Here is a 19,586-nt window from a genome sequence, read left to right as displayed (position 1 = left end):
CCTGAAATTTCAGCCTTTCAACAGTGCGGCACTCCCTCAGCACTGACCCTCCGACAGTGCGGCACTCCCTCAGCACTGACCCTCCGACAGTGCGGCACTCCCTCAGCACTGACCCTCCGACAGTGCGGCACTCCCTCAGCACTGACCCTCCGACAGTGCGGAGCTCCCTCAGCACTGACCCTCTGACAGTGCGGCACTCCCTCAGCACTGACCCTCCGACAGTGCGGCACTCCCTCAGCACTGACCCTCCGACAGTGCGGCGCTCCCTCAGCACTGACCCTCCGGCAATGCGGTGCTCAGCATTGACCCTGTGAATGTGTGCGGAATAATGGGAGTCAAATATTGTGTCAGATTTAATGAACAGTACATTTGCTTTTTCAGCTGCGGACAGTGAAGGTTTGGCTCCCTCACTGCCGGAACGGACAGCCGATTCCTACATCGTACAGGATGCTGGTAAGAGAATTACAGACTCTCCATCACCACCAAGCTCCAATATCTCAGCCCCTTTGTGCATTTTCGCATCCCCTGCAACTCTCCCCGGTTATCCTGGTAATGCTCTTCCCTCTCTCTGGTTACCCAGGCTGACGCCCCTCCCCCTCTCCGGTCTCCCAGGCTGACCCCCCTCCCCCTCTCTGGTTACTATCTGAAGCCCTTCCCCCTCTCTGGTTACCCAGGCCGACGCCCCTCCCCCTCTCTGGTTACCAGGCCGACACCCCTCCCCCTCTCTGGTTACCCAGGCTGACGCCCCTCCCCCTCTCTGGTTACCAGGCCGACGCCCCTCCCCCTCTCTGGTTACTATCTGAAGCCCTTCCCCCTCTCTGGTTACCCAGGCCGACGCCCCTCCCCCTCTCTGGTTATCAGGCCGACGCCCCTCCCCCTCTCTGGTTACCCAGGCTGATGCCCTTCCCCTTCTCTGGCTACCCAAGCAGACGCCCCTCCCCCTTTCTGGTTGCCCAGGCCGACGCCCCTCCCCCTTTCTGGTTACCCAGGCCGACACCCCTCTCCCTCTCTGGTTACCCAAGTAGACGCCCACCCCCCTTTCTGGTTACCCAGGCCGACGCCCCTCCCCCTCACTAGTTACCCAAGCAGATGCCCCTCCCCCTTTCTGGTTACCAGGTCGATGCCCCTCCCCCTTTCTGGTTATGCCGGCCGACGCCCCTCCCCCTCTCTGGTTATGCCGGCCGACGCCCGTCCCCCTCTCTGGTTACATCGCTGACGCCCCTTCTCCTCTCGGGTTACCAGGCCAATGCCCCAACCCCTCTCAGGTTCATAGAATCATAGAATTTATAGTGCAGAAGGAGGCCACTTGGCCCCTCGAGTCTGCACCGGTTCTTGGAAAGAGCACCATACTTAAGCCCGTCCTATCCCCGTAACCCAGTAACCCCAACCTAACCTTTGGACACTGAGGGCAATTTAGCATGGCCAATCCACCTAACCCGCACATCTTAGGACTGTGGGATGAAACCGTCTGAACCCAGCCAGATATTCGGCTATGGGGTGCTTCCCGGAGATGGGGCCTCAGGTGCACCATTGCTCATCTCCGGTCACCCAGGCCCCCCCACCTCCCACCACCGTGCCCACCTTGCCCTCCCCAACTCGAACCTACTAACCCGGATGAAGTCCTCACGCTCTAACCACCTCCCCTCTCTCTCCCCAGATGAGTCGGGGGCGTGCTCGAACTCCGGCAGTGACAGCAAGAGATCGAGCAAGCTGCTGAATGTCTTCAAAATGGTCAGTGTCAGCATGGGCGTGGGGATGGTTCCATCATGGGTCAGTGCCTGGGGGTCATGGGTCAATATCAGGAAATGGCAGGGGCGCTGAACAAATACTTTCCGTTAGTCTTCATGGTGGGAAACATTAATAACATAAATACTCAAGGGACAGAAAGCTGGGGAGTAAGTCAATATAATAATATCACTTGGGGAAACTAGTAGAGCTATGTCCCTGGACTTGATTGGCTGCATCGCAGGATCCGAGAGGAAGCGGCTACAGAGAGAGAGTGGGCACACTGATTGTAATCTTCCAAGAATCCTTAAAGTCTGGAAAAGTCCCAGAGGATTTGAAAACTACCAATGTAACACCCTCGATCAAAAAGAGAGGGAAACAAAAATAAATAGCTAACTATAGGCCAGTTAGCTTAACTTCCGTCATTGGGGGAAATTTGAAGAGTTCATTATAAAGGATAGTAAGAAGTCTTACAACACCAGGTTAAAGTCCAACAGGTTTGTTTCAAACACGAGCTTTCGGAGCGCACAAACCTGTTGGACTTTAACCTGGTGTTGTAAGACTTCTTACTGTGCTCACCCCAGTCCAACGCCGGCATCTCCACATCATTATAACGGATGTAACAGCAGAACATTTTAGAAATACACACTATAATCCGGCAGAGTCAGCATGGCTTCATGAAGGGGAAATCATACCTGATAAACTCATTCAAATTCTTTGCGGTGGGAATGAGGGTGAGAGATAAAGGGAAACCGGTAGATGTAATATATTTGGATTTCCAAAAAAGCGTTTGACAGGGTAAAGCACAAAAGGCTACTTAAGAAGATAGGAGTCCTTGTTCTGGGGGTAGTATATTAGCACAGATAGAGGATTGGTGAACTGATAGAAGACTGAGAGTTGTGATCAGAGGGGCATATTCAGACTGACAACCTGTAACTAGTGGAGTGCCACAGAGATCCGTACTGGGGCCACAATTATTCACAATATATATTAATGACTTGGAGGAGGGAACTGAATGCGCTATTGCCAAGTTTGCGGTTGACCCAAAATTAGTTGGAAGGCAAGTAGTGAGGAGGATGTACAAAGGGAGACAGATAGGTTAGGTGAATGGGCAAAATTTGGCAGATGGAACATAATTTTTAAAAATATATATTTTATTGAGGCATTTATATATTAAAACAACAAACATCACAAATCAAATCAAGCACATGGAACATAATGTGAAGTTATGCACTTTGGTTGGGAGAATAAAGAAGCTGAATGTTATTTAAATGGAGAAAGATGGCAGAGAGCTGCAGCACAGAGGGAGTTAGGGGTCCTCATGGGTAAATTCCCAAACGCTAGCATGTAAGTTCAGCAGCTCATCAGGAAGGCAAATGGAATGTTGACCTTAATTTCAAAGGGAATGGGGGATTTTGTTATGAGGAGGGGTTGAGTAGGCCGGGGCCTGTACTCATTGGGAGTTTAGAAGAATGAGAGGTGACCATATTGAGACAGAGAGGATTCTGGGTGGGATTGGCGGGGTCGATGCTGAGAGGATGTTTCCTCTTGTGGGAGAGTCTGGGACCGGAGGGCAGAATCTCAGAGCCATTTCAGACAGAGATGAGGAGGAATTTCTTCCCTCAGAGGGGAGTGAATCTGTGGAATTCTTTACTGCAGAGAGCTGTAGAGGCCGGGTCGTTAAGTATGTTCAAGGCCGAGAGAGACAGACTGTTAATCGGCGAGGGGGTCGAGGGTTACGGGGGTAAGGCAGGAAAGTGGAGTTGAGAATTATCACATCAGACCAGCCAGGATCTCATTGAATGGCAGAGCAGACTCAATGGGCCGAATGGCCAAGCTATGCTCCTTATGGTCTTACATCAGGAAGGCAGGGGTCAGTGTCCAAGGGTCAGGGAGGGAGGTGTCCAAGGTCTTGAAGTCAGGGGCTTCAGTGTCAGGGATCAGGGAGAGAAGGGTCTTTCTCAAGGGTCAGGGAGTGTGGGGTCAGTATCGGGGAGTGTGGGGTCAGTATCGGGGAGTGTGGGGTCAGTATCGGGGAGTGTGGGGTCAGTATCGGGGAGTGTGGGGTCAGTATCGGGGAGTGTGGGGTCAGTATCGGGGAGTGTGGGGTCAGTATCGGGGAGTATGGGGTCAGTATCAGGGAGTGTGGGGTCAGTATCGGGAAGTGTGGGGTCAGTATTAGGGATGGAAAGGTCAGGAAGGCTGGGTCAATGATCGAGGTCAGGGAGGCTATGGTCAATGTTCGAGGTCAGGAGACTGGAGTCAGGTATCAGGGACAAAGGGGTCAGTGTCAAAGAAAAGTGGAGGAGGGAGGGGCTTATGTTATGGGTGAGGGAGACAGGGAGGGGTCAGAGTCACGGGAGAGGGAGAAATGGAGGGGTCAGAGACACGGGAGAGGGAGGCAGGGAGGGGTCAGAGTCACGGGAGATGGAGAAATGGAGGGGTCAGAGTCACGGGAGAGGGAGACAGGGAGGGGTCAGAGTCACGGGAGAGGGAGGAATGGAGGTGTCAGAGTCAAGGAAGAGGGAGGCAGGGAGGGGTCAGAGTCACGGGAGATGGAGAAATGGAGGGGTCAGAGTCACGGGAGAGGGAGGCAGGGAGGGGTCAGCGTCACGGGAGAGGGAGGCAGGGAATGGGGTTAGTGTCACGGGAGAGGGAGGCAAGTGAGGGGTCAGGGTCACGGAGAAGGAGGGGGTCAGGGTCACGGAGTAGGAGGAAAGGAAGGGTCAGGGTCACAGGAGAGGGATGCAGGAAGCGGGGGGGGTTCAGTGTCGGGACGCTGGGAGGGGTCAGTGTCAGTGGTCAGTGGTCAGGGAGGGGCTATCAGTGTCCCGGGCCAGAAAGGGAGAGGTCAGGGACAGTATCTTGGGTCAGTGTCTTGTGTTCAGGGAGGGTGGAGTCAGTCTCGGGGATCTGGAGGAAGGTGGTCAATGTCAGGGGTCCATGTGGCGGGTTCAGGGGTCAGTGACCGCGTTGTTCTGGGACAGGGGCATTCTGGGTGATGCGGTCACGCTGGTTCGGTAGGGCCACCCGCGGTGGTGCAGTCACTCTGGGTGGGGGAGGGGGGTCACTTGCTGTCGGAGATGAGTTTTTTTTAGTTTGCGTTGATTAAAGGTTCCGTTTTCCTTCCCCCCCACAGGGATTTCCCGGGAATCCAGTCAGAAAAGGTAAGAAAATAAGGCAGGGGGCCTAGACGAGGCAGTGGCCCAGTGGGATTGTCACTGGACTAATATTTCAGCCACCCTGGGGACCCGGGTTCAAATCCCACCCAAGGCAGATGGGGAAATGTGAATTGGAAAAACAATCTGGAATGAAGAGTCTGATGATCATAGAATCATAGAATTTACAGTGTAGAAGGAGGCCATTCGGCCCATCGAGTCTGCACCGGCTCTTGGAAAGAGCACCCTACCCAAGTTCAACACCTCCACCCTATCCCAATAACCCAGTAACCCCACCCAACACTAAGGAAAATTTTGGACACTAAGGGCAATTTATCATGTCCAATCCACCTAACCTGCACATCTTTGGACTGTGGGAGGAAACCGGAGCACCCGGAGGAAACCCGCGCAGACACGGGGAGGATGTGCAGACTCCGCACAGACAGTGACCCAAGCCGGAATCGAACCTGGGAACCTGGAGCTGTGAAGCCATTGTGCTATCCACAATGCTACCCTGCTGCCCCTTGATGTACAATGAAACCATTGGCGATTGGAGTAAAAACCCGCCTGGTTCACTATCGTCCATCCTGACCTAGTCTGACCTCCATGTGACTCCAGACCCCCACAGCAGTGTGGTGGACACTGAAATAACCCCCTCAAGGGATGGGAAATAAATGCTGGTCCAGCCAGCGACCAGGAGAAAATGTGTTAACAATGGCCTCGGGCCTGGGGAATTAGCCCGAGTCAGTGAGGCAGTGTCAGTCTATTCTATATCTGTGCGTCTCTCTCTCTCCCTCTCCTTCGCCTTCTCCATTTCAGCTCAATCCACTTGCGTGGTGAATGTAACTTAGTAATTCACACTGTATTTACCAATACCATTGTAAGCGCAGTAGCGTTATCCGACCACTAGGGGGAGTAGCTCTGGGAATGCTCAGGAGTTTGTACAGGGCTCCACCCTTGGGGCATTAGCCCGAGTTAGTGAGGCAGTGTCAGTCTATTCTATATCTGTGCGTCTCTCTCTCCCTCTTCTTCGCCCTCTCCATTTTAGCTCAATCTACTTGTTTCACATGAGCTGTTGTATTTCAGGAAAAGAGCACCGACCTGTGTACCTGCACGCTATTTGTTTATTATAGATTCCAGGCCGTGAGCTTCAGACGTCAGCCAGTGTCGTTCGTTCAGTGATTACCTCAGGGCTGATACCATTGCTCATGCCCCACATTAACCCTTTCAGTCCTGAGCGCCCTCTTACTACACCGTTCCTCACTTTCTCTCGAACATTCTCGCTCTCTATCTCTCACACACACATACACTCGCTCCCTATCTCTCCCTCTCTCTCAATCACGTACACTCTCTCTGACACACACACTCTCTCTCACACATATACACTCGTGCTCTCTCACACACACTCTCTCACACATGTACAGTCTCTCTCACACACGTACGTTCTCTCTCACACATATACACTCGTGCTCTCTCACACACACACTCACACACACACACGTACACTCTCTCACACACACACTCTCTCTCACACATATACACTCGTGCTCTCTCACACACATACACTCACTCTCTCACACACACACACACTCTCACACACACACACACACACGTACACTCTCTCTCACACATGTACACTCTCTCTCAAAAGAACATAAGAACTAGGAGCAGGAGTAGGCCATCTGGCCCCTCGAGCCTGCTCTGCCATTCAATGAGATCATGGCTGATCTTTTGTGGACTCAGCTCCACTTTCCGGCCCGAACACCATAACCCTTAATCCCTTTATTCTTCAAAAAACTATCTATCTTTACCTTAAAAACATGTAATGAAGGAGCCTCAACTGCTTCACTGGGCAAGGAATTCCATAGATTCACAACCCTTTGGGTGAAGAAGTTCCTCCTAAACTCAGTCCTAAATCTACTTCCCCTTATTTTGAGGCTATGTCCCCTAGTTCTGCTTTCACCCGCCAGTGGAAACAACCTGCCCGCATCTATCCTATCTATTCCCTTCATAATTTTAAATGTTTCTATAAGATCCCCCCTGATCCTTCTAAATTCCAACGAGTACAGTCCCAGTCTACTCAACCTCTCCTCATAATCCAACCCCTTCAGCTCTGGGATTAACCTAGTGAATCTCCTCTGCACACCCTCCAGCGCCAGTACGTCATTTCTCAGGCAAGGAGACCAAAACTGAACAGAATACTCCAGGTGTGGCCTCACTAACACCTTATACAATTGCAACAGAACCTCCCTAGTCTTAAACTCCATCCCTCTAGCAATGAAGGACAAAATTCCATTTGCCTTCTTAATCACCTGGTTCTCCACTGTTCCTCAACTGTTCCACCATAAAGTCTTTGCTCCCAGTCTACCTTAGCTAGTTCTTCTCTCATCCCATTGTAATCTCCTTTGTTTAAACACAAAACACTAGTATTTGATTTTACTTTCTCACCCTCCATCTGTATTTTAAATTCCACCATATTGTGATCGCTCCTTCCGAGAGGATCCCTAACTATGAGATCATGAATCTATCCCGTCTCATTACACAGGACAAGATCTAGGACCGCTTGTTCCCTCGTAGGTTCCATTACATACTGTTCTAGGAAACTATCGCGGATACATTCTATAAACTCCTCAAGGTTGCCTTGACCGACCTGGTTAAACCAATCGACATGTAGATTAAAATCCTCCATGAGAACTGCTGTACCATTTCTACATGCATCAGTTATTTCTTTGTTTATTGCCTGCCCCACCATAATGTTACTATTTGGTGGCCGATAGACTACTCCTATCAGTGACTTTTTCGCCTTACTATTCCTGATTTCCACCCAAATGGATTCAACCTTACCCTCCATAGCACCGATGTCATCCTTAAATAACAGAGCAACACCACCTCCCTTACCATCCACTCTGTCCTTCCGAATAGTTTGATACCCTCGGATATTTAACTCCTAGTCGTGACCATCCTTTAACCATGTTTCAGTAATGGCCACTAAATCATAGTCATTTACGATGATTTGTGCCATCAACTCATTTACTTTATTCCGAATACTACGAGCATTCAGGTAAAGTACACCTATGTTGGTTTTTTTACCTCTGTTTTGAATCTTAACATCTCCAGTTTTATTCCTTTTAGTATTACTGGGCCTATTCACCGAGCTCCCCTCAGTCACTGTACCTTGTATGATTTTTGACTATGTCTTCTCTGCCTTGCACTTTTCCCCTTACTTCCTTTTGCTTCTGTCCGTTTTACTACCTTCCAACTTCCTGCATCGGTTCCCATCCCCCTGCCACATTAGTTTAAACCCTCCCCAACAGCTCTCACACACGCACGTTCTCTCTCACACACACATTCTCTCACACACTCTCTCTCACATACACTCGCTCTCTCCCACACACATATATTCTCTCTCTCACACACGTACACTCACTCTCTCTCACACACCCGCTCACTATCACTCCCTCTCTCTCACACACACTCTCTCACACACACACACTCTCTCACACACACTCTCTCTCACACACACATACATTCTCTCTCACACACACATACTCACTCTCTCTCTCACACACGTACACTCGCTCTCTCACACACTCGCTCTCTCACACACACACTCTCTCACACACTCTCACGCACACTCTCTCACACACACACGTACTCTCTCACACACACTCACTCTCTCACACACACTCACTCTCTCACACACACATACATTCTCTCTCACACACATACACTCACTCTCTCTCTGACACACGTACATTCTCACACACACATGCTCTCTCTCACGCACATGTATACTCACACATACATTGGGCAGCACGGTAGCATTGTAGATAGCACAATGGCTTCACAGCTCCAGGGTCCCAGGTTCGATTCCGGCTTGGGTCACTGTCTGTGCGGAGTCTGCACATCCTCCCCGTGTGTGCGTGGGTTTTCTCCGGGTGCTCCGGTTTCCTCCCACAGTCCAAAGATGTGGAGGTTAGGTGGATGATAAATTGCCCTTAGTGTCCAAAATTGCCCTTAGTGTTGTGTGGGGTTATGGGGATAGGGTGGAGGTGTTGACCTTGGGTAGGGTGCTCTTTCCAGGAGCCGGTGCAGACTCGATGGGCCGAATGGCCTCCTTCTGCCTGTAAATTCTATGAATTATAAACGCGCTCTCTCTCACACACGTACACCCTCTCACACGCAAACACTCACTTTCACACACGTACACTCGCTCTCTCTCGTGGCCTCTGTTCAGTGGTGATTGGTTAGCCCCTGTATTTGTATTGTCTCTGTGCCCTCACCATGCTCGATGGGTTGGACAACAGGATTGTTTTGACATTCAGTCTCCGCCGTATCGCGCCTTCGAGCAATGGCTCCCTGTGTTTGCCCTGCTCCCTGAGGTCTCGGGGATCCTGGATCCGTGTCCCTTACAACGCCTTCTCCTGGATGTTGTTCACCCTTTCCCTGAAATTCAGAATTAGATCTCTCTCTCTCTCTCTCTACTCTCTTTAAAGCTGCACTGTGGCCTTGTCATAGGACTGCCTGGTCTGGCACTTCCCCTTTCACTTCCTGGGACATCTCCTTCCAACTCTCAGCGTCACCTCTTTCTCAATCACCGTCTGGCACATTTCAACAGAGAATTAGTAGACAACCTCTGCTCCCTCACTCTGTCTCTTTCGCTCAGTCCCTCTCTTTTCTCACCTCCCCATGTTTGTGTGCGTCTCTCTCTCTATGTCTCTCCCCATGGCTCTTTCTCTCACTCTCCCTCCTATGTGTGTCTCTCTCTCTCTCTCTCCCCATGTCTCTCTCTCTCTCCCCATGTCTCTCCCTCTCTTTATTCCCGTCTCCCTCTCTCTTTCCCCCCCCCGTCTCTCTCTCCCCCTTGTGTGTGTGTGTCTCTCTCTCTCTCCTCCCCCCCGTGTCTCTCTCTCTCCCCCCGTGTCTCTCTCTCCCCCCCCCGTGTCTCTCCCTCTCCCCCCGTGTCTCTCTCTCCCCCCCTGTGACTCTCTCTCTCTCCCCGTGTCTCTCTCTCTCCCCGTGTCTCTCTCTCACCCCCGTGTCTCTCTCTCCCCGTGTCTCTCTCTCTCCCCCCATGTCTCTCTCTCTCCCCCCCCCCCCGTGTCTCTCTCTCTCTACCCCGTGTCTCTCTCTCTCTACCCCGTGTCTCTCTCTCCCTCCCGCCGTGTCTCTCTCTCTCCCCCCAGTGTCTCTCTCTCTCCCCCCCCGTGTCTCTCTCTCCCCGTGTCTCTCTCTCTCCCCCCCCGATCTCTCTCTCCCTGTCTCTCCTCCCCACGTGTCTCTCTCTCCCCCCCCCCGTGTCTCTCTCTCCCCGTGTCTCTCTCTCCCCGTATCTCTCCCTCTCCCTGCCCCCCGTGTCTCTCCCTCCCTCTGCCCCCCGTGTCTCTCCCTCGCCCCCGTGTCTCTCTCACCCCGTCTCTCTCTCTCGCCCCCCGTGTCTCTCTCCCTCTCTCTCTACCCCGTGTCTCTCTCCCTCTCTCCTCCCCCGTGTCTCTCCCTCTCTTCCCCCCGTGTCTTCCTCTCTCTCCCCTCCGTGTCTCTCCCACTCTCTCCCCCCCCTCTTCTCCTCTCTCTCCCCCCCGTGTCTCTCTCCCCCCGCCCCCCGTGTCTCTCTCTCCCCCGTCTCTCCTCTCTCTCCCGTCTCTCTTTCTCTCTCTCCCCCCGTGTCACTCTCACACGCTCCCTCGCTCTGTCACATTCTCCCTCACTCTCTCTCACACTCCCTCGCTCTCTCTCACACTCTCCCTTGCTCTCTCTCACACTCTCCCTCGCTCTCCCTCCCACTCTCCCTCGCTCTCTCTCACACTCTCCCTCGCTCTCTCTCACACTCTCCCTCGCTCTCTCTCACTCTCCCTCGCTCTCACACTCTCCCTCGCTCTCTCACACTCTCCCTCGCTCTCTCTCTCACTCTCCCTCGCTCTCTCAAACTCCCTCTCGCTCTCTCACACTCTCCCTCACTCTCACATTCTCCCTCGCTCTGTCTCACACTCTCCCTTGCTCTCTCATATTCTCCCTCGCTCTCTCTCACACTCCCTCGCTCTCTCTCACACTCTCCCTCGCTCTCTCTCACACTCTCCCTCGCTCTCTCACACTCCCTCGCTCTCTCTCACACTCCCTCGCTCTCTCACATTCTCCCTCGCTCTCTCACACTCCCCTCCCTCTCTCTCTCACACTCTCCCTCGCTCTCACATTCTCCCTCGCTCTGTCTCACACTCTCCCTTGCTCTCTCATATTCTCCCTCGCTCTCTCTCACTCTCCCTCACTCTCACACACTCTCCCTTGCTCTCTCACACTCTCCCTCGCTCTCTCACACACTCCCGCTCTCTCTCACACTCTCCCCGCTCTCTCTCACACTCTCCCTCGCTCTCTCACACTCCCTCGCTCTCTCTCACATTCTCCCTCGCTCTCACACTCTCCCGCGCTCTCACACTCTCCCTCGCTCTCCCCACTCTCCCTCGCTCTCTCACATTCTCCCTCGCTCTCTCTCACACTCTCCCTCGCTCTCTCTCACACTCTCCCTCGCGCTCTCTCACACCTCCCGCGCTCTCTCTCACACTCTCCCTCGCTCTCTCACATCTCCCTCGCTCTGTCTCACACTCTCCCTCGCTCTCTCACATTCTCCCTCGCTCTCTCCCACTCTCCCTCACTCTCACACTCTCCCTCGCTCTCACATTCTCCCTCGCTCTCTCACATTCTCCCTCGCTCTCTCTCACACTCTCCCTCGCTCTCTCACACTCTCCCTCGCTCTGTCTCACTCTCCCTCGCTCTCTCGCACTCTCCCTCGCTCTCTCTCACACTCTCCCTCGCTCTGTCTCACACTCTCCCTCGCTCTCTCACACTCTCCCTCGCTCTCTCACACTCTCCCTCGCTCTCTCTCACACTCTCCCTGGCTCTCTCACACTTTCCCTCGCTCTGTCTCACATTCTCCCTGGCTCTCTCACACTTTCCCTCGCTCTGTCTCACATTCTCCCTCGCTCTCTCACACTCTCCCTTGCTCTGTCTCACATTCTCCCTTGCTCTCTCTCACATTCTCCCTCGCTCTCTCACATTCTCCTCGCTCTCTCACACTTTCCCTCGCTCTCTCTCACACTCTCCCTCCGTCTTACTCACATTCTCCCTCGCTCTCTCACACTCTCCCTCGCTCTCTCTCACACTCTCTCTCACACTTTCCCTCGCTCTCTCTCACATCTCCCTCGCTCTCTCACATTCTCCCTCGCTCTCTCACATTCTCCCTCGCTCTCTCTCACACTCTCCCTCGCTCTCTCACACTCTCCCTCGCTCTCTCTCACATTCTCCCTCGCTCTCACTCTCCCTCGCTCTCTCACACTCTCCCTCGCTCTCTCCCACTCTCCCTCGCTCTCTCACATTCTCCCTCGCTCTCTCTCACACTCTCCCTACTCACTCTCTCACACTCTCCTCGCGCTCTCTCTCACACTCTCCCTCGCTCTCTCTCACACTCTCCCTCGCTCTCTCACATTCTCCCTCGCTCTGTCTCACACTCTCCCTCGCTCTCTCACACTCTCCCTCGCTCTCTCACATTCTCCCTCGCTCTCTCACACTCTCCCTCACTCTCTCACACTCCCCGCGCTCTCTCACATTCCCTCGCTCGCTCTCTCACATTCTCCCTCGCTCTCTCTCACACTCTCCCTCGCTCTCTCTCACACTCTCCCTCGCTCTCTCTCACACTTTCCCTCGCTCTCTCTCACACTCTCCCTCGCTCTCTCTCCCACTCTCCCTCGCTCTCTCACACTTTCCCTCGCTCTCTCACACTCTCCCTCGCTCTCACATTCTCCCTCGCTCTGTCTCACACTCTCCCTTGCTCTCTCATATTCTCCCTCGCTCTCTCACACTCTCCCTCACTCTCCCACACTCTCCCTTGCTCTCTCACACTCTCCCGCTCTCTCACACACTCTCTCGCGCTCTCTCACACTCTCCCTCGCTCTCTCTCACACTCCCGCTCTCTCTCACACTCCCGCTCTCTCTCACACTCCCTCGCTCTCTCTCACACTCCCGCTCTCTCTCACACTCTCCCTCGCTCTCTCACACTCTCCCTCGCTCTCACATTCTCCCTCGCTCTGTCTCACACTCTCCCTTGCTCTCTCATATTCTCCCTCGCTCTCTCACACTCTCCCTCACTCTCACACATTCTCCCTCGCTCTCTCTCACTCTCCCTCACTCTCTCTCACACTCTCCCTCGCGCTCTCTCTCACACTCTCCCTCTCTCTCTCTCACACTCTCCCTCGCTCTCTCACATTCTCCCTCGCTCTGTCTCACACTCTCCCTCGCTCTCTCACATTCTCCCTCGCTCTCTCACACTCTCCCTCGCTCTCTCACATTCTCCCTCACTCTCTCACATTCTCCCTCGCTCTCTCTCACACTCTCCCTCGCTCTCTCTCACACTCTCCCTCGCTCTCCTTCATCTCTCCTCACACTCTTCTCGCTCTCTCACACTTTCCCTCGCTCTCTCTCACACTCTCCCTTGCTCTCTCTCCCACTCTCCCTCGCTCTCTCACACTTTCCCTCGCTCTCTCACACTCTCCTTCGCTCTCTCACACTCTCCCTTGCTCTCTCACACGCTCCCTCGCTCTCACACACTCCCTCGCTCTCACACGCTCCCTCGCTCTCACACGCTCCCTCGCTCTCACACGCTCCCTCGCTCTCACACACTCCCTCGCCTCACACGCTCCCTCGCTCTCTCACACTCTCCCTCGCTCTCTCCCACTCTCCCTCGCTCTCTCACATTCTCCCTCGCTCTCTCTCACACTCTCCCTCACTCTCTCTCACACTCTCCCTCGCGCTCTCTCTCACACTCTCCCTCTCGCTCTCTCTCACTCTCCCTCGCTCTCTCACATTCTCCCTCGCTCGTCTCACACTCTCTCCCTCGCTCTCTCACATTCTCCCTCTCTCTCCCACTCTCCCTCACCTCTCTCACACTCTCCCGCTCTCTCACATTCTCCCTCTCGCTCCTCACATTCTCCTCGCTCTCTCTCACACTCTCCCTCGCTCTCTCACACTCTCCCTCGCTCTGTCTCACTCTCCCTCGCTCTTCGCGCACTCTCCCTCGCTCTCTCTCACACTCTCCCCGCTCGTGTCTCACACTCTCCCTCGCTCTCTCACTCTCCCCTCTCTCTCATCCACTCTCCCTCTCTCTCATCCACTCTCCCTGGCTCTCTCACACTTTCCCTCGTCTGTCACATTCTCCCTGGCTCTCTCCACTTTCCCTCGCTCTGACATTCTCCCTCGCTCTCTCACACTCTCCCTTGCTCTGTCTCACATTCTCCCTTGCTCCTCTCACATTCTCCCTCCTCTCTCACATTCTCCGCGCTCTCACACACTTTCCCTCGCTCTCTCTCCACTCTCCCTCCGTCTCTCACATTCTCCCTCGCTCTCTCACACTCTCCCTCCTCACGCTCTCCTCTCACTCTCTCTCACTTTTCCTCGCTCTCTCTCACATTCTCCCTCGCTCTCTCACATTCTCCCTCGCTCTCTCACATTCTCCCTCGCTCTCTCTCACACTCTCCCTCTCTCTCTCACACTCTCCTCGCTCTCTCTCACATTCTCCCGCTCTCACACTCTCCCTCGCTCTCTCACACTCTCCCTCGCTCTCTCCCACTCTCCCTCGCTCTCTACATTCTCCCTCGCTCTCTCTCAACTCTCCCTCACTCTCTCTCACACTCTATCTCCTCGCGCGCTCCTCTCACACACTCTCCCTCGCTCTCTCTCACACTCTCCCTCGCTCTCTCACATTCTCCCTCGCTCTGTCTCACACTCTCCTCGCTCTCTCACACTCTCCCTCGCTCTCTCTCACATTCTCCCTCGCTCTCTCACACTCTCCCTCACTCTCTCACACTCTCCCTCGCTCTCTCACATTCTCCCTCGCTCTCTCACATTCTCCCTCGCTCTCTCTCACACTCTCCCTCGCTCTCTCTCACACTCTCCCTCGCTCTCTCTCACACTTTCCCTCGCTCTCTCTCACACTCTCCCCCTCGCTCTCTCCCCTCTCCCTCTCTCTCTCTCACACTTTCCCTCGCTCTCTCTCACACTCTCCCTCGCTCTCACATTCTCCCTCGCTCTGTCTCACACTCTCCCTTGCTCTCTCATATTCCTCCCTCGCTCTCTCACCTCTCCCTCACTCTCACACACTCTCCTTGCTCTCTCACACTCTCCCTCGCTCTCTCACACACTCCCTCGCTCTCTCTCACACTCTCCCTCGCTCTCTCTCACACTCTCCCTCGCTCTCTAACCCCTCGCTCTCTCTAACCCCTCGCTCTCTCTCACCCCTCGCTCTCTCACACTCTCCCTCGCTCTCTCACACTCCCTCGCTCTCACATTCTCCCTCGCTCTGTCTCACACTCTCCCTTGCTCTCTCATATTCTCCCTCGCTCTCTCACACTCTCCCTCACTCTCACACATTCTCCCTCGCTCTCTCTCACACTCTCCCTCACTCTCTCTCACACTCTCCCTCGCGCTCTCTCTCCACATCTCTCGCTCTCTCGCTCACACTCTCAACTCTCCCTCGCTCTCCCACTCTCCCTCGCTCTGTCTCACACTCTCCCTCGCTCTCTCACACTCTCCCTCGCTCTCTCACACTCTCCCTCGCTCTCTCACATTCTCCCTCACTCTCTCACATTCTCCCTCGCTCTCTCTCACACTCTCCCTCGCTCTCTCTCACACTCTCCCTCGCTCTCTCTCACACTCTTCCTCGCTCTCTCTCACACTTTCCCTCGCTCTCTCTCACACTCTCCCTTGCTCTCTCTCCCACTCTCCCTCGCTCTCTCACACTTTCCCTCGCTCTCTCACACTCTCCTTCGCTCTCTCTCACACTCTCCCTCTCTCCTCACACTCTCCCTCTCTGCTCACACTCTCCCTCTCTGCTCACACTCTCCCTCTCTGCTCACACTCTCCCTCTCTGCTCACACTCCCCCCTCTGCTCACACTCCCTCTCTCCTCGCTCTCTCACACTCTCCCTCGCTCTCTCTCACACTCTCCCTGGCTCTCTCACACTTTCCCTCGCTCTGTCTCACATTCTCCCTCGCTCTCTCCACTCTCCTCTTGCTCTGTCTCACATTCTCCTCTCGCTCTCTTCCACATTCCCTCGCTCTGTCTCACATTCTCCCTTGCTCTCTCTCACATTCTCCCTCGCTCTCTCACATTCTCCTCGCTCTCTCACACTTTCCCTCGCTCTCTCTCACACTCTCCCCTCCGTCTTACTCACATTCTCCCTCGCTCTCCTCACACTCTCCCCGCTCTCTCACACTCTCCCTCGCTCTCTCTCACACTTTCCTCGCTCTCTCTCTCACACTCCCTCGCTCTCTCACACTCCCTCGCTCTCACACACTCTCCCTCGCCTCGCTCTCACACTCTCCCTCGCTCTCACACACTCCCTCGCTCTCACACACTCCCTCGCTCTCACACTCTCCCTCGCTCTCACACACTCTCCCTCTCTCTCTCCCCTCTCCCTCGCTCTCTCACATTCTCCCTCACCTCTCTCTCCACTCTCCCACTCTCTCTCACACTCTCCCTCGCGCTCTCTCTCACACCTCCCCCGCTCTCTCTCACACTCTCCCTCGCTCTCTCACATTCTCCCTCTCTCTGTCTCACACTCTCCTCCTCCCTCGCTCTCTCACATTCTCCCCTCGCTCTCTCACACTCTCCCTCACTCTCTCACACTCTCCCTCGATCTCTCACATTCTCCCTCGCTCTCTCACATTCTCCCTCGCTCTCTCTCACACTCTCCCTCTCTCTCTCACTTTCCCTCGCTCTCTCTCACACTCTCCCTCGCTCTCTCTCCCCCTCTCCCTCGCTCTCTTACACTTTCCCTCGCTCTCTCAAACTCTCCCTCGCTCTCTCTCACACTCTCCCCTCGCTCTCTCTCACACTTTCCCTCGCTCTCCTCTCACCTCCCTCGCTCTCTCATCACTTCCCTCCTCGCTCTCTCACATTCTCCCTCGCTCTCTCGCACACTCTCCCTCGCTCTCTCACACCTCTCCCTCGCTCTCTCTCAATTCTCCCGCTCTCACTCTCCCGCGCTCTCCTCACACTCTCCCTCCGCTCTCTCCCACTCTCCCTCGCTCTCTCACATTCTCCCTCGCTCTGTCTCACACTTTCCCTCGCTCTCTCACATTCTCCCTCGCTCTCTCACACTGTCCCTCACTCTCTCACACTCTCCCGCCTCTCACATTCTCCCTCGCTCTCACATTCTCCCTCGCTCTCTCTCACACTCTCCCTCGCTCTCTCTCACACTCTCCCTCGCTCTCTCTCACACTTTCCCTCGCTCTCTCTCACACTCTCCCTCGCTCTCTCTCCCACTCTCCCTCGCTCTCTCCACTCTCCCTCGCTCTCCTCACACTCTCCCTCGCTCTCTCTCTCTCACACTCTCCCTCTCTCTCACACTCCCTCGCTCTCTCTCACATTCTCCCTCGCTCTGCTCACACTCTCCCTCGCTCCTCACATTCTCCCCTCGCTCTCTCACACCTCCCTCACTCTCTCACACTCTCCTCCTCGCTCTCTCACATTCTCCCTCCCCCTCTCTCTCACACTCTCCCTCGCTCTCTCTCACACTCTCCCTCGCTCTCTCACACTTTCCCTCGCTCTCTCTCACACTCTCCCTCGCTCTCTCTCCCACTCTCCCTCGCTCTCTCACACTTTCCCTCGCTCTCTCACACTCTCCCCCACTCTCTCTCACACTCTCCCTCGCTCTCTCACACTCTCCCTCGCTCTCTCACACTCTCCCTCGCTCTCTCTCACACTCTCCCTCGCTCTCTCTCACACTCTCCCTCGCTCTCTCTCACATTCTCCTCGCTCTCTCACACTTTCCCTCGTTCTCTCTCACACTTTCCCTCGCGCTCTCTCACATTCTCCCTCGCTCTCTCACATTCTCCCTCGCTCTCTCACACTCTCCCTCGCTCTCTCACACTCTCCCTCGCTCTCTCACATTCTCCCTCGCTCTCTCACACATTCTCCCTCTCTCTGTTTCAGAATCTGCTAATAATGCAGACGATGGTTATGAAGATGTTGGTGATGTGACCACTGCTGCTGCCTCCAGCTTCAGTGCAGCCAATGGACTCGGTAAGAGGGAGTGTGGTGAAACCACCTCACCACCGCCCGCTAGTCCCCTTTTACCCTCGCACTATCCCTTGATCCCCCTTTTCTCTGTCCCACTCACCCCCTTTTACCTCCTTTTTTCCCCTTCTCCATCTCTCTCTCTGCCTCTCTCCATCTTTCATCCTCTCTCTTTCCCGCTCCCCTTTTCCATGCTCTCTGTTCCTTCCCCATTTCTCCACTCTCCTTATCCCTCTCTCCCCCTTTCACATCCTCTCTATCCCTCTCTTCCCTTTGTGGTAGTCACCACTAACTGTAGTATATGTATTACGGTGAGCCACATATACTAGCGGAACATGGGTAAATCCCTGCCTGCTGGCTCCGCCCAGTAGACGGTGTATAAATGTGTGTACTCACCGAGCTGCAGCCATTCTGGTTCCAGCTACAGGAGGCACAACATCTTTGCTCAATAAAGCCTCGATTATTCCACTACTCTCGTCTTTGTGGCAATTGATAGTGCATCACCCCTGTTTCCCCATTACTCTATCCTACCCTACTCTTTATTCCTTTCTTTCTCTCTCTCTATTCCCCTTCTCTAACCATTCTCCATTTTCTTAACAGGGTTTAATTCCAGGGTATCGAAGCCAAAGGGACCTCGGCCTCCTCCGGAGTTGTGGGCCGTGTACGGGCAATGATGTTGGCCATCTTGTGGGACTGAATCCAGGCTTCGGGCCTAGACTGACAGAGACTGAGAGGGAGGACACAATGGCACTCGGGAGGCCATTGCATCCTGTCGAGCAGGGTTGGGGGGAGAATGTTTTTAATCACTTCTGAGTTTGAGCAGTAAACTATTACCATGAATCCAGCTTCTCTTTGTGTGTCTGCATGTGTTTGTCCTGACAGAGAGTATCCCATGTGCGCTCCATGACTCTCCGCCTCTCTTAAACTATCCCAAATCTTGGGACAGGTCAAGCCTTGCACATCCATTCATCCCCGAAGCCCCGACCTCCTCCCCACTCTGCTCAATGTTGGTGTTCCTGACTCCCACAGCAGCCTCTTCCCACAAACCTGACTTCATCTCCCCCCCCCCCCCCCGTATCCTACTGTTCATTTCTCCCTCATGTTTAATCAGCTCCCTCGAGACCCACATTCTCCCCACTCCCCATGGGAGAGAGACCCACATTCTCCCCCACTCCCCGTGGGATCGAGACCCACATTCTCCCCAATTCCCCGTGGGAGCGAGTCCAACATTCGCCCCACTCCCCGTGGGAGCGAGGCCCACATTCTCCCCCACTCCCTGTGGGAGCGAATTCCACATTCTCCCCACTCCCCGCGGGAGCGAGTCCCACATTCTCCCCACTCCCCATGGGAGCGATACCCACATTCTCCCCCATTCCCCGTGGGAGCGAGTCCCACATTCTCCCCACTCCCTGTGGGAGCGAGGCCCACATTCTCCCCACTCCCCGTGGGAGCGAGTCCCACATTCTCCCCACACCCCATGGCAGCCCGTGTCACATTCTCCCCACTCCCTGTGGGAGCGAGGCCCACATTCTCCCCAATTCCCCATGGGAGTGAGGCCCACATTGTGTCATTCTCTCCACTCTCTGTATAAGGACGTTTCTCCAGAACACAACCCTCCCAATTGGCTTGAGTGACCGTTTT

The 19,586-nt window shown here is 54.4% G+C and overlaps 1 protein-coding gene across 5 annotated transcripts in view; it reads left to right on the top strand.

Annotated features, from left to right (window-relative positions):
• Positions 1 to 18,794, top strand: part of ptpn18 (protein tyrosine phosphatase non-receptor type 18) — a 108,201-nt gene extending 89,407 nt beyond the window's left edge. For 3 of the 5 annotated variants that reach the window (XM_038782078.1, XM_038782076.1, XM_038782077.1), the window contains exons 14-18: positions 382 to 453; positions 1,658 to 1,731; positions 4,865 to 4,892; positions 17,862 to 17,951; positions 18,546 to 18,794. In XM_038782078.1, coding sequence (XP_038638006.1) covers positions 382 to 453; positions 1,658 to 1,731; positions 4,865 to 4,892; positions 17,862 to 17,951; positions 18,546 to 18,619 — 338 coding nt within the window. In that variant the 3' untranslated portion in view covers positions 18,620 to 18,794. The remainder of the gene's footprint in view (positions 1 to 381; positions 454 to 1,657; positions 1,732 to 4,864; positions 4,893 to 17,861; positions 17,952 to 18,545) is intronic. The other 2 variants (XM_038782080.1, XM_038782079.1) reach the window with 2 other exon arrangements.
• Positions 18,795 to 19,586: the final 792 nt, after the last annotated feature.

Source organism: Scyliorhinus canicula, chromosome 21, assembly GCF_902713615.1.
Source record: "Scyliorhinus canicula chromosome 21, sScyCan1.1, whole genome shotgun sequence".
In the NCBI taxonomy this organism is placed as follows: domain Eukaryota; kingdom Metazoa; phylum Chordata; class Chondrichthyes; order Carcharhiniformes; family Scyliorhinidae; genus Scyliorhinus; species Scyliorhinus canicula.
This window is presented reverse-complemented; position numbering and strand designations above follow the sequence as displayed.